The 15,760-nt window shown below is 38.4% G+C and overlaps 1 protein-coding gene across 1 annotated transcript; it reads left to right on the plus strand.

Moving 5' to 3' along the window:
- Positions 1-14,140: 14,140 nt before the first annotated feature.
- LOC149204654 (glutathione S-transferase U18-like) lies at positions 14,141-15,338 on the plus strand. The gene is made up of 2 exons (XM_089394766.1): positions 14,141-14,601; positions 14,727-15,338. The coding sequence occupies exons 1-2, from the start codon at positions 14,269-14,271 to the stop codon at positions 15,105-15,107; spliced, it is 714 nt and encodes a 237-aa protein (XP_089250892.1). The 5' UTR covers positions 14,141-14,268; the 3' UTR covers positions 15,108-15,338.
- The last annotated feature ends 422 nt before the right edge of the window (positions 15,339-15,760 follow it).

Consider the following 15,760-nt stretch of genomic DNA (forward strand, 5'->3'; position numbering starts at 1 on the left):
AAGATAATCAGGCTCCACACCCAACATATGAATTGATCCTCATAAGACTTTTTAACAATGAGGCCTCTATTTTCTTCAATTTCCATTATTTTCCTTCATTTTCCTTCTCACATGAAACCTGTGAACTTTCACTATCCCTTTCTTCTAATTTCCATTATTTTCATAAATAAAATGAAAATTAATGTGATTTTTCCTTTCCAAAGCCTTTGCCATTGCCTTTGCCATTTTCCTTTAGCAATAATAACCAAAATGAACACCCACTAGGATGTTTTTCCCACCATTCAGCTTAGGATACATGTCCCATGAACGTTGTCTTATATATTTTTACATTGAATTTTAACTAGGGTTGTTACAATATCTTCATTCAAATTAGTGGAGGATAGTGTTCATTTTCATATATTTTAGTGTACCCTTGATCTAGATGTACATGGAATGAAAGGAAGCACACATAGAGAAATATAACATAAATCATAATAATATGGTGAAAATCCAATATCTATTAATAAACTAAAATAACATAACACTATAGAACAAAACTTTGCTAGAATAGTGGTAACTTTCTCTTAATGGAGACAGATGGAAACTATTTACACTTGAAAAAGTTGTCACAAGAGTGTAAAAGAATGGCCTTTCAACATAAAGGAAGAACCTTAGAGCTACAAAATCCTAACCCTATGAGATGAAATTTTGAAAGGTTTGCATGACCTAAGGCGGTTAGTCAGTACATTAACTTCTTAGGGGCTCAGCCTTTGCATAAATTATATGGGGAAAACAAAATCTCATTGGAAAGAACTATTCGATGAATAAAACTTTTAACCAGGGCCAATGAATTCTATGGAAACCCCTACCCTCCCAAATTTCCAAAAAACATAATTTAGGGACTCAAAATGACCCCAAAGGTTTGGGATCCAAAAATCATAGAAACATTTGTAGGAAGATAGAGAACCATTGAGATAGTGGTATAGGTGGGTGTCCATTGGTATCCACCTTAATCAATTGCTTCAAATTCCTTCATCAAATCAATACAATTCTACTAAATTTGGACCTTGGTGAGACAATTTCCTTCGTGAAGAAGTTTCCATCCTTTATCCACCCAATAGAGTTGTATGCATTTATAGTGGGTATGTTTTGTATTGGTGTCCATGATATAATCCACTATAGCCTATTAAATATAATTAGGATTGATTTTTGTTGGGGGGAATTTCTTGGTTGCCTCCGAGAAGTCCAATAGATGTGGAAAATGTGGTTGAAGTAGCTTCACATTAAATATTGGGTGCAAGTCAAGGAAAGCAGGGATACTCAATTCATATTCATTTTCTCGATAACCTTTATTATTGTGTAAAGACCATATAAGGGTGGTCTAATATTTCTATGAGGACCTATGAGGTCATCTTTCTATAAAGTAACCACACCTTATAACCAATCTGAAACTTATGTGGAACCCTATGTTGGTCATGTCATGGCTTGTTCTTCGAATTGGTTTTATGTGGTATAACATGGACCTATTTTTTGAGGTGCTGGATCCATTCATTGAATTTGGCTACCTTATCTACCTCAACCTAAGCATGAGAGGACCCTGTCAATGGAGATTCAATCAAAATAGCTACATTAATTAGGGCCAATGATTGGAACCCCAAGTAGTTATGTTGAACATATGGAAGTATTTCATCCCTTGTACATGGATGCTTGTGGTTGTACACATGCAAGATATGCACAATCATACTATTTTCCATTTTTATTTTCTCATCTGATTGGGGATGAAAGGAGGTTGATTTTATTAACTAGATGTCCATGACAAACCATAGTTTGGACCAAAAAATACTAAAGAACATACTATCACTATCTGAAATAATGGTATGAGATAGTCTAAGATGAACCCAAACATGCTCAAAGAAGAGTTTCATAGTGGCTTCAACTGTGATACTCTTCTTGTATGGTACCAAAGTGGCCATCTTAGAGAACTAGTCAATAACCACAAACATCTAATCCTTACCATGCTTCATGGATGGAAAAACTAACATGTAAGCCATGGATACTTACTCCCATGGCTTGTTCGGGATAGGTATAGAAGTGCACAACCCTTGCTTCTTGATGGTTAGTTTCGCAATGACACAAGATGTGCATGGTCTGATATATTGCTAGGCATCTTATTGAAGCTTTGCCTAGTGGAAATACTTCTAAAGTATTGTTATTGTCTTCCCTACACCAAACTTCCTTGCCACCCAACTATAAAGTGTCTCCCAAGTTAGCTTAGCATGCTCGCTTGAAGGAACACAAAGGTGGCCCAAGTATCACATGAATGCATATTGGACGTGGAAGTATGTGACTTGTTTTCATGTGATCAACATCTAGTACGTGGTAGCAAAGTCAAAGTTATCATTGTATGATCTTGGCCACCGAGAGGTATCGTTCCCACAAGATTTAAGAATTGTTGTTAGCACCACAACTGAGGGCATCTGAAGGCGGTCTACGATATGATTAGAAAAACCCTTCTTGTATTTGTTGTTCAGGTGAAATTTGTGTAGGTATGTGGACCATTTTTTATGTTTTTCATTCTGAAATTTTCCTTTTTTATTCCTAAATGGTAGAGGCATGTGATTAGTGTAGATGATTATATCCTTACCAAAAATATAATGCTTCCATTGTTAGCAGGTCTACACGATGGAGTACATCTCCTTGCTATAAGTGGGGAATATTAGGACAATATCAGAGAGATTTTTGATAGGCCACCAAATGTCCTTGTTGAGTAGGGGCTGCATTGATAACATAGTAAGAGACATCTATCTCAATCTCAAATGGATATTGTAGGTCTCGTAGGGTAAGGGCTAGTGTAAAGAAAAGTTAGTATTTTAGATCCTCAAATTCTTTCTAATATGACTAGACTAGGAAAGTTTTTCTCTTTCTCTACCCTTGTCCACTTGACTCAACAACCAAGCGATATGAGAGAACCCAAACGCAAACCTTTTGTAGAATTTAACAACACCCCATAAGCTATAAAGATCTCCTAGAGTCATTGAGTTTTTCCAATCCCAAATGAATTGGACCTTTGTTGGGTCCACATGCACCCCATGTTCATACATAATGTACTCCAAATATTGAACTCTTTGCATTTGAAATGAGAAATTCTTTATATTAGCATACAACTTGTGTTTTTGCATTGTGCTAAATAATTTTTTAATGCACTACAATTGTTGTGCCTAGGTTCTATTAAGTACGAGGATTCCATCCAAATATATAACCAAAAAAATGTTTGTAAATAGTCACAAGATATCATCAATCATCTTCATGAATGTTGTTGGAGCACTATTCAAGCCAAAGGGCATGAGAAACCATTTGAAAATGCCTTCTTTAGATTTGAATGTTGTCTTCCATACGTTAGTTTTTATAATTGGAACCTACTAGCAACCTAACTTCAAATCAATCTTACTAAAGAACTTGGCAACCTTAAGCTAGTCAATAATATCACTAATCCTAGAAATCAAGTATCTTTTCTTGATAGCGATTTTTTTTAGGGCTATATAATCAATACAAAGTCTCAGTGTCCCATCCTTCCTCTTCCCCAACACAATTGAACTCTCGCAAGGAAGGAGCTTGGTCGAGTGTGGCCTTTTTGGATGAGATCATGAATCTAAAATTTTATTTCCTCATTCCCTAAGAGAGAGAGTCCATATATTTGGCCATTAGGTAAAGTATGACCAAACATCAAGTTAATTAAGTGTTTTACCTGGCAATGCTTAGGCACCCTAACAAGTGGAGCAAAATATTTATTTGTATGTCTCTGTAATATTTCCTTGTGGCTTTTTTTTGTGTAGAGAGGCATTGTGCAAAGGTTGTGGTTGTTGCACTAATCTTATTTTCATCTTTTGACTAAAACATGAAGAGAACAATTCTTGTAGTTTGATATATTACAATTTGGCACTATTTTTATGAGATCAATGAAATTGCGGTAATTGGGACTACCTATGGTATCCTATAGAGATGAATTTTAAGAGTAATGAGGATATTATAGGTATGACATTCATAAGTAGAATGGTGTTTCAAAATATAAGGTTGTCCTAAGAGAAATAAAAAACTTTAGGTGGGGAAACATCACTAAGTACCTAATCTTTGAAGGGCTTGATGTGGTAAGACATGCAACCTTGATTCTAGACAAGAATATCATGTTCATGGCTCAACCAACCAATGGTCTCTGGTTGGGGATGTGGCACTGTCATCAAAATCAATCTATTGATTACATTGACTAATACAAGGTTTTTTCGGCTCCCACTATCAATGATAAAAATTAGCAGGGTCCCATTCACTCACACCTGTGAATGGTAGAGGTGATCACGCTCTTTAGACTCTTATAGCTCTTCTAGTATTGAAAATTTCCTACCCTTTATCAATTGAAGACATCATTTCATTTTTATAAATAAGTACACGTGTGGAATTCAAATAATTGCAAATCATGTTCAATGAAAAAAAATGATGTTGATAGTTGTGTATATTTTATGTTCTTGTATATTGAATGGAAAATATGGTCTATGTTATGCCTATTTATAATATGAAATTGTAAATTTGGGTTGTGACAAATGTGTGATCTATATATATATATATAGATATATATATATATATGTGTGTGTGTGTGTGTGTGTGTGTGTGTGTGTGTGTGTGCTTGTTTTTTACCTTAATGCACTTTTAATATGTTCTTTTAAGAGAATATGATTTGTGGATTTGGTCATGGTTATTGTTAATGTCTAAGACTATGTAGGCCTTTACCAAGTAAGGTGTAGGTGGTTATAAAGGGCTTCAATGAACCTCATATCAAGGAGATTGGTATGATTTGGTGATCCAGGTGGATATTGGTGGCCACCTTCCTATTCCACTTGGACCCCCACCATTGTTTTTTTCATTTTTTCAATTTCCTTAATTGTAACACAGTTTACTATTTTTGGTAGTGTTTTGGGTCTTGAACTTTCAGAGTTGTTTTGAGGCCCTAAACAACATTTGTTTTTGGAAAAAGATGGGCAAACATGAGACATTGATTAATGTCTATAGTCAAAAGTTGTATCCCTCATATAGATCTTTATAACGAGGTATTTTGTGTGTTAAACGAAGATCGTATGCCAAAGTTACGACCCCAAGAAGTTGGTGTACCAATTTACCTAAATGAGGCCCATAGTTTTGGCACTTCATCTCCTAGGGTTAGGTTTTTGTATTTTTATAATAGGCCTTTGAGCCTCATTGTAACATAGTTCAAAGGCATGTAGCCACCAAATCTCTTCTTAGAGATAAGCTACCATCACCCTAGTTACTTTATTTCCATTCTGTATGTAAGCATATTTCAGTTCTTTGATATTAATGAAATGAATTTTTATTCTTGATGCATCTCTGTGTTTATGTTTATATCTATATTATGTTGTGTTTCTACATAAGTCTAGATCAGTGGTATCAAAGCATTCTTCTCTTTCTATTTTTTTCTTTGCATGTCCCCAGCGATGTCCAAGTATAGGGATTTAGGGCTTGAACTGGTTGAACCTTTGCAAGACCAACCTCACAAACCTTGACAACCTCCCATGGTGCAAGAAAATAAAGATGAGAGAGTAGGAGATCCCTTCAAAATATTGTTCGAAGAAGCCCTTAAGCGACAGACGAACGTGACGATGGACAACTTTTCCCCAGATCCTTCGGCGGATGCCCACAGGTGACACATATTCATCCAAAAACCACTATGGAGGCACCATTACCTTGAAGGTACAAGTCAACATTGATATTCCCATATTTGAAGGGAATATATATGCATACAACGTAGATAGATGGTTGAATTTATTCGAAGGGTATTTTTCGGTTCATGATTTTCCCAGTAGGGAAAAGATTACTTTTGCACTCCTCAAAGTCACCCCCATGTCAAGGACCAGTGGGAAACCTACTGTGAGCAGAAGGACGAGAGGGAACCCTCACTGTTTTCAGCCGCACACACTTGGAACTCTTTTCAAGATGCCATTAAGGAGCAATATTACCTTGTTGGAAGATATCAAGGTAAGTACATAAAGTGGACCACACTACGACAGGGAAGGTAGAAAGACGTGTCGGAGTTCACAAATATTTCTCATACCCTTCGCACGAAGCTGGGTATCAAGGATTTTGAGCAACATCTCATACTCAAGTATTGCATTTGTCTACACAAATACATCTAATATGAGGTGGATTTCCTAGACACCTCCTCGCTTGGCGTCGCCTACCGATACACTGTCAAGATCAAGAAAAAGTTAAAACATAAGAAGAAATACATTGGATCTATGAATCTGAAGCAAGGAAAAGGCGCCCCCAAATCGTAGAACAAAGGAAAAAGCCAAAGTAGGGTGACCCAGGACAAACCTTCGAGGATGCAAGAAAAGAACAACACCATGAATACAAATAACGACACCTGTAAGTGGTGTGAGTTCCATAAGAGTCCCACTCACAACACAATTGAGTGTCGAGCCAAACAGTCACGCGTGGTCGAGTTGAACGCTTTAGAATCATGTGCATGTTCTGACTCTAAATCAGAACCTGACAAGGGGAATGACAAAGGGAAACATATTATTGATGAGGAGCCCAGTGCCACTATTTCCACCGCCAAGATCCAGAAGATTGAGCTTGAGATCTAGATGAGGGGGATTGTATCTTCCACTCGCAAATGTGGGTTAAGGTTTCACCACTGCAATTCATTGTCGACAATGGGAGAGAACAAACCTCATTTCAAAAAATGTCATGAAGTGATTGGGCCTACTGGCCACACCACACCCGCAATTGTACACCATCAAGTGGCTTCACTAAGGATGAGATCTTCATGTCATCTAGCAGTGCCACCTTCCATACATCAAGCCATTTACGGATGAGGTATTGTGTGATGTTGCTCCTCTTGAAGTTTGTGATATATTATTAGGTCAACCACACTTGTGGAAGCATCACATTGTATATGAGTTGAGGCCTCGCACTATTATTATTTCTTTGGGTAATAAGTTATATAGGATACCATAGGTAGCCCCACCTACTGCCATCTCTTTGATCTTTGCTAAGCAATGTAGTAAGATCATCTCCAAGACTGGGAAATTTGTTTTCTTTCTGATTCACTCTCAAAGTAAGGGGAAGACCATAGCTACATCCATGGCCCCCGGGAAGGGTTCCTCCATGCAGTAGAAGTAGGTGAATAATGTCATGGAAGAATACGTTGACATGTTCTCCTCACCCACAAGGGTACCCTTGCACTGTTAGGTCAAGCATTCAATCGATCTGTCTCCCAGACCACCTCTACCCAACGGGCCGATATATCTCTGCTCCATTCTACTAAATGAAGAGATCAAGTGGCAAATCTAGGAGTTGCTACAAAAATGGCACATTCAACCAAGCTCCTTGCCTTGTGGGAGACCAATTGTACTCATAAAAAAGAAGGTTGGGACCTGGAGACTCTGCATTGATTATTAGGAACTAACAAAAATCACTGTCAAGAACAGGTATCCAATCCCACAAATTGATGACCTTCTGGACCAACTCAAGGGGGCCAAGTATTTCAGCAAGATCGATCTAAAGTCTGGCTATCACCAGGTTCTACTAGATCCCACACATGTATGGAAAATTCCCTTCAAATCCAAGGAAGGTTGTTTTGAATGGTTGGTTATGCCCTTCGGGTTGACAAATGCCCCTGCTACTTTTATGAGGGTAATGGATCACATATTGTGGCCCTTCTCCAACTCATTCTTGGTTGTTTATCTGGATGACATCCTCATCTTCAACAAGAGTTGGGAAGAACACTTGCAACACATTCGGCAGGCCCTTCAAACCCTTCAGCAACACAAACTGTGCCAAATTGGAGAAATGCACCTTTGGCATGAGCCAAGTCCAATATCTAGATCTAAATAAGATCCAAGTAATTTGGGATTGGCTAATTCCAACCACTCCAACAAAGATTCACAACTTTTTGGGCCTTGTGAAGTTTATCGGAGGTTCGTGTTGGGATTCTCCCATATCATTTGGCCTTTGAGTCAGATTACCAAGGGTGGAGAGAAAGAAAAATTTTCCTGGTCTGAGTCCCAAAAGAAGGTGTTCTTTGAGTTGAAGCGTCGGCTCTGCTCTTTACTGATACTCAGATTCCCAAACCTACAGTAGCCATTTGAAATTGAGACAAACGCCTCTAACTATGTTATTAGTGCAATCCTCACCCAACACGGGCATCCAGTGGCCTATCATAGTGAGACACTTTCCAATACAATTCAGTTGTATCCCACCTAAGATAAAGAGATGTATTTCATCGTGTAGGCTTGCTGACAATGAAAGCATTACATTCTGGGGAAGGAGATGGTCATCCACACTGATCACCAACCTCTTTAGCTTATACAGACACAAGGGAATTTTTTGAACGATCGCCATTAGAAGTGGTCTACATATCTGCAAAAATTCCACTTGAACATTAAATAAAAAAAGGGAAGCACCAATCATGTTGTAGACTACCTCAATCGACCCCTAGTTGCAGCACTGACTATTGTTCTCAACTCTTGTGGCCACGAGACCTCTGGATGGCCGAAACTATACAAAAATGATCCAAAGTTTTCCTCCACATACCAGATGCTAGTAGATGGTAATAAAGTTCTTGATTTCCACCTCCAAGAGACATTATTATGCTATCGGGGCCACCTTTGTGTTCCTTCGAGCAAGCGTGCCAAGCTGATTTGGGAGGCGAAAAACAGTTGGGTTGTGGGACACTTTGGTGCAGAAAAAATTGTGGTTGTACTGTAAAAGTACTTTTATTGGCAAAAACTCCAAGTGAATGTTGGGAAATATATTAGATCATGCATGGCTTGCACCATTTCCAAGTGATCCGTAAGTTGCCTTAGATATTCCACTGGACAGTTCGTCACAACATATCTAATAATATTATATTAAAAATATGAGATTCTACACTATTAGAGTTTCATTTGATTTCTAGATCTATAAAACTAATTGTAATTAGTGCATGCATGTAAAATTAAATCAAACAGAAAAGTAGAGAATGATAAAATAATTCACACACACATAATACACAAAATATGCTCTCTAGGAAACCCTTTCGGGAGAAAACCGAGTTGGAAGGTGAGGTCGCTTCACTCTCTTTCTATGTCTGGAAATATGGCTACAGTACAATGAAGTAATGTTTGTGGATAGTGCATATATCCTCTCTACGTGCTCTATCTCCTATCTCTCCTAGCTATCTTTGCTCAACTATGGAACAAAATGTTTTCGAAAGAATGGAATGCCTCTTCCTCCTAGTGGCCCGGTTATAACACAACCTGAAAGCCTACTAGTGGTTAGGTTTGACTACATCAACTCTTAACTCAAGTTACAAAATAGACTCTTCTACATAATTTTACACCCCAAACACGTGGCTATCCCCTTCTCCATGAATAATGGGGGCTGACGCACCATCCTTCCGAACTATAGATCTGAAAACAGAAAGGTCAACTTCTTAGTGGCATAACTTTTGCATACAGATTCCAATTGATGGGATCATTGCACCGTTTGAAAGATTTATTTGTGTAGAAAAGCATGAAAATATGAACACATAAGCGGAAAAGTTTTACCCCCAAAAAATGTCGTTTGGTTCCTCAAAACGCTCCGAGAAGGTTTCAGACCCTGTTTTGCCAAACTGGGTCCTGCTAGTAAAAACAGTGTTCTGAGTTGATTCCTCTAGTTTTTCCACTCTAAATACATCGATATGGATGAAAAACAACATAATGATCCGATTCGGATCACTAAGACAACCATCAAGAAGCAAGGCCTGTACACACCTCTGCTTACCCCTAACCAGCCTTCAAAATCCATCTCCATGGGCTATATGTCTAGCCTCCCTTCTACCAAGCATGGTAATAACTATGTATTTGTGCACGTGAAGAGATTTTCTAAGATGGCTATATTGGCGATCTGCAAAAAGAGTATCACAACATAGGACACTCCCAAGCTCTTACTTGAACGAGTGTGAGTACATTTTGGGATCCCACAGACCATTATATCAGATCAAGATAGCAGGTTCCTGAGAACATTTTTGGTCAAGTCTCTAGACATTATTGGACACCAAGCTCACCAACTCGACTGCATTCCATCCCCAGACTGATGGCCAGATGGAGGTCGTCAATAGAATGATAGTTCAGATACTCCGCATGTACAACTCTAAGCATCCATGAACCTGGGATGGGAGTCTTCCCTAGCTGCAACACAGTTATAAGAGAGCTCTCCATAGCTCGACTAGTTGTAGTCCCTTTTAAGTGGGTCTAGGATTTCAACCATTGTGTCTAATTGATGTTGTCATGCCTCATGCAACTACACAGACATAATCCATAGATGTATTGTCTGAGGCTAATAAAGAAACTAGATTTATTGAATGCATCCTACAAATATGCCAACAGGTTCACAACATCTTGGAGAAGTCAATTTCCAAGTACAGGTAATGACATGATCAATATCAGGTGCCACACAAGTTTCAGGTGGACAAAAAAGTTTGGTTGCATTTGTAGAAATAACGCCTTACCAGAGCCCATCGTAAGTTCAAACCACTCTGATATGGGCCTTACACCATTTCCGAGGTTGTGGGAAACAATCCTTTTGAGCCCAACATTCCCCCATTCCTTGGCCTGCACTCACTGTTCAATGTGGACTGCCTTTGACAATACTTTCCAACATTACTGGACACATCAGACATTGGAGAACAACTCACACCAACATTGTTAAAACCAGACTGTATGGAATATTCCACAAATGATGAGATCATGGACCCACAAATCAAGAACACTCGCTAGAAGAAGATCCAACTATATCAGGTTGTCAAAGCTCGCCAACTCTTGCACCAAGGAAAGTGGCTCACTAGGGACCAAGTTCAACAGATGTTTACCCATCTCTTGGAGGCACTCAACACAATGGGGACCATTGCTTCCTAAGGGGGGGAGGACTAATCTAGGTGGATATTGGTGGCCACCTGCCTATTCCACTTAGACCCCCACCACTATTTCTTTCAGTTTTTCAGTTTCCTTAATTGTAGCACAATTTACTATTTTTGGTAGTTTTTCAAGTCTTGAACTTCCGGCGCTGTTTTGAGGCCTTAAACGACACTTTTTTTTGAAAAAACGAGCAAACATGAGACTTTCACAAATGTTTGCAGTCGAAAGTTGTAGTCCTCATATAGATATTTATAATGAGGCATGGTGTGCACCAAACAGAGATCATATGCCATAGTTACGACCCTGAGAAGTTAATGTACTAGTTTACCCAAATGGGGCCCATAGTTTTGGCGCTTCATCTCCTAGGGTTAGGTTTTTGCATGTTTAGAGTTTTCCATTATTTCTCAATAATAAATAGGTCTTCGAGCCTAATTGTAACACAATTTAGCTGCCACATATCTTCTCAGAGATAAGCTACCATCGTTTGAGCTAGTTTATTTCCATTATCTATGTAAGAATATTTCAGTTCTTTGATATATGAAATGAAGTTTTATTCTGGCTGCATCTCTGTGTTTATGTTTACATCTATATTCTGTTGCATTCTTGCATAAGTCCAAATCATTTGGACAAGCCATAAAATATTAGAGTATATTCTTGTGAATAGAGGGGACTTTGATGCAAGAGTAAAAGCCCTAATTGAAAAGTTATTGCTCAAAGGAAGGATTATTCATATAACATCCTAGCCAAAGTGCTATAGAGCCCATTAAAGAACTATGGAGTTGGTTGAAAGTTTGTTAAAGGCCTCAGATGGGGGTAACTATGAACATTAAATTCTTTGACTCCTAAAATATGATACGAGTATGTGGTAGTGAGAAGGAGAGTCATGGATGCCTTTTTGGTTAGTGAGGATCCTTATAGATTCAAAAATCTTTTGGACATATTATTTTCCTTGTCAAAGTCAAATTGCAACCCTCATAAATCAACTCATTTACCTATTAGAAGCTTGATTATTGGAGATTTGGGGATTGGAGGCATTAGCCCCAACCCCATATGGGGTGGTAAGGGTACCATGACTTAGAGCTTAGCCAAAGGGGTCTCAATCTCTAAACGATAGGGTATCAACTTATTGGTGTTGAAGAACATTTTAAATAACAACCAACATGTACTCTTGATATCGACGGATCCTAAGAATAGTTGTTGACTAACAAATAAATTCCCATCAATCAACCATAATGTATTGATTTAATTAGTTATTGGGATGTTAGTTATCATCTTCTCAGCAATCATTGATTGAAGATTGAAATGTGAGCTATTGGGCATATTAGGAATTGAACACCAAATAATACTTCAAACAACAACCAATGCTAAAACCTTGATGCTAACAAACCCTGATAATATCTATCAATCAATAGAGCTCAAAATGTTAAGGGATTGTCAAGCAATAGGGCCAAGAACCAAAGTCTATACAAATATCATGTATCGAGCATGAGGAAATACAACGATCAATACTAATGGAACCCGTCAAATTTGTCAGCTAATGGAGATGGACAACATGGGGTATATCTAGTGACATGATATTGATCCCCATGTTATTGGTTATTAGAAGGTTGAACAACAACTATTGAGGTTTCTTCCCAACGCTAATAGAACTTGATAACTTTTTATGTGGCATGTTGGGTGGTAGGTCAATGTGGCATGAAGGCAAGTATTGAGCAATGTGGAATGCTAGCATAGTTGAAGACATGGAGAGATGTTGTAGCATGGAATGATGTCGGTCAAACTACACAATGTTGTTGAGGTGGTAGCCGATGTGGTACTTATGAGGCTGTGGCATTGTGAGACAATGACACATGGGAAGGATTTCCATATATCTTCCATTTGGCAAAGTAAGACACTGACGTGACCCTTGAAGGGCAAATTTTCAACTAAACATAACTTTTCAATCCAACTAAAATTAAAATAAAATTTATATTATTAAAAATCTCTTACCAATGTCCACATGGGGTAGCTCAAGCGGCAAGGGCAGTGGAAATGAAGTCTCACCGAACCGGAAGTCTTGGGTTCAAATCTTGAGCTACCCTTCCCCCGTAGAGGGGTACATAATGGACATGTAAATCGGAGAGTCCCACCCCAGCTTACAAAAAAAAAATCTCTTACCAATTAAAAAACAATAATGATATTAAAATTGAATTTTATAATAGAAAAAAAAAATCATAAATATGGAAAACTCCATTCCATAAATTGTGAAATTAACCTTCAAAACAGATCAAAACACTCCACGTCTTTATTCCAAAATTAAAAAACTAAATCTATTACATCTAATAACTCTTTTACAACTATATATTTCCCTTTATCCTCCGGATCATCAATCAATTTTGTTCCTTTTATCCTCCCTATCATCAATAAAATTTATTACACCACCTCTTTGCTATTTTTATTATTACATGTAAATTCAGCACATAATTTGAGGTTATTGACGTGGCTCTCAAGAACTTCCATATCTTCTTCATATTTGGCATCACTCATGGTCTCCGTGAACCCACCATGATATAAATTCCGTGCGCCCACCATCCTACTATCGACAACGCAATCACTTCTTCCAATTGTATTTTCTCTATCCTCATTCACAATTTGGATGGCCAATCACACAATCTTACATAGGCTCAACCTACGGTGCTCTTAATGTAGCCACTAATTATTATAGTCTTCGGTGACGTGACGGAAGGCCAAACATTCACTAGTACTTAAGGGATTCAAAGATCCCTATATAATTCACTTTGACCTGCTTCGTGGGTCATTGATCTCCCACTAATCGCATGTCCCTGGTGGTTTTTTGATAACCTCGCATCCAAGCTTCCCTAAAAAGTCCAACTTTAAATCTCAACCCTCCATCTGAAACAAATCAGACGATTCAAAAAGACCATCACGAACCCATCCGAACTTTCCTGATCCCTTCTGACATGGTCTCACACTGACCAGAACTCGTGGACAAGGTGGCGCAAGCTCTGAGACAATATTGATGACAGGCAACCAAATCTGACCCAGAAATCAAAGGAAAAATTCAAGTAAAAGGCTAATAGCTGGATTCAAAATTGTTTGAACATTAAGCTATAAACTTAATTTGAAATTCTTTTAGTGACATCATGGATTACGTCTACCTTTTGCTTTAATGGGATTTTTAGTCGGTGTTGCCCTGGTCAGAGTTCGCGAAGGAACTAGATTTCGTGCAAGGTCGGGACTTTTGGTAGTGCGATGCCTACATATAGTAGTCGGGGGTAATTAGCACAGCATATCAGAGAAAGAAGAGGCAGACACATAAAATTCGAAATACATTTCGAGTGCAATGGCGACAGAGGGAGAAAAGGAGCAAGTAAAGTTGTTAGGTGTGACTCTGAGTCCCTTCGTGGTAAGGGTTCGCATAGCACTTGCTCTTAAAGGTATCGATTACGAGTTCATCCAAGAGACTATGCAGCCTAAGAGCGAGCTGCTGCTGAAATCAAACCCCGTTCACAAGAAAATTCCAGTGCTTATCCACAATGGAAAACCTGTTTGTGAATCCACGGTTATTGTGCAATATATTGAGGAGGCATGGGGAAGTAAGGCACCCAATCTTATGCCGAAAGATCCATATGACCGAGCCGTTGCTCGCTTCTGGGCTGCCTTTGTAGACGATAAGGTAATTTAATTCTTTCATTAGTAATCGCCTGCAGTCACATCTCATTGACCCTCACGGCTGTTTGTGCCTTCGGAAATTCCAATTATGTTTTTCTCTATACTTATGATTTTAATGTGTACCCTCAGATCTTTCCATCCATGCGAGGAGTGTTTTTGGGCCAAGGCGAGCAGCTACAGAAAGCAGTGGAAGAGAGCGTTACCAACTTTCTTTTGATAGAGGAAGCTCTGCGAACCAACCAGTGCTTCGCAGGAAAAGCGTATTTTGGAGGGGATCAGATCGGCTTGGTTGACATCGCATTGGGTGGTTTTTCAGCGTTTATCAAAGGCCTCGAGAAGGCTACCGATAGCGTTTTAATAGATCCAGAGAAAATGCCATTGTTGAGCGCATGGATGGATCGATTCTGTAAATCCGATGGAGTGAAAGAAGTGATGCCTGATTTTACCAAGCAGGCGGAATTTATATCCACTAGGAGAGCCAGTATGATATCACCGCCTACAGCTAAATAGGGCAAACCATGCCGACCTTATAAATTTAGCACAGACAGAGGTTATATTTTGTTAAAATAAGTTAAATTTAGGTAGGAGATTTAAGTTAAATTTAGGGATTCTATGGAATTTAGTGTGTACTTGCATATCAAGTTATTTCAAGATTTAAATATTTTTATGTGTGGATTGTAATCATCAAATATTTTTATGTGTGGATTGTAATCATGATTAATAGAAAAGACTTAACTCGAATATTTTGTGTAAATGTTTTGATGAACCTCGCCGGTACCATAGCTGGCTAGAATTCCTCTGTTCAATGTGCATTGATTTATTCTGAACAAGTTTTTATTGAATCTCTTCGATACTGTCGCTGACATCGCCCTGTTCAATGTGCGTTGATTACTAATGTAATAGAAACCCGAATGAAATGTAAGGGTTGACTTAGAATGTAAACCAGAATGAAATGTAATTATTTTTGTGGAAAGATCCATTATGGCTAGCATAAAGTGTTGCAAAAAGTCCATAAACATGTGAGAGTAATTTTATATGGGACCTTGTCGTATTTTGAAAACAATCCGAACTGTGAAAGGCATTCATCACCATTTATCTGCTTCAAATTGTGTGGTTGGTTCAATCTCTTGAGTCATTGTCATCCATAAGATTTGGTAACATGT

Source organism: Pinus tabuliformis, chromosome 1_2, assembly GCF_031772625.1.
Source record: "Pinus tabuliformis cultivar Carrire ecotype Pingquan chromosome 1_2, CPIR1, whole genome shotgun sequence".
NCBI lineage: Eukaryota > Viridiplantae > Streptophyta > Pinopsida > Pinales > Pinaceae > Pinus > Pinus tabuliformis.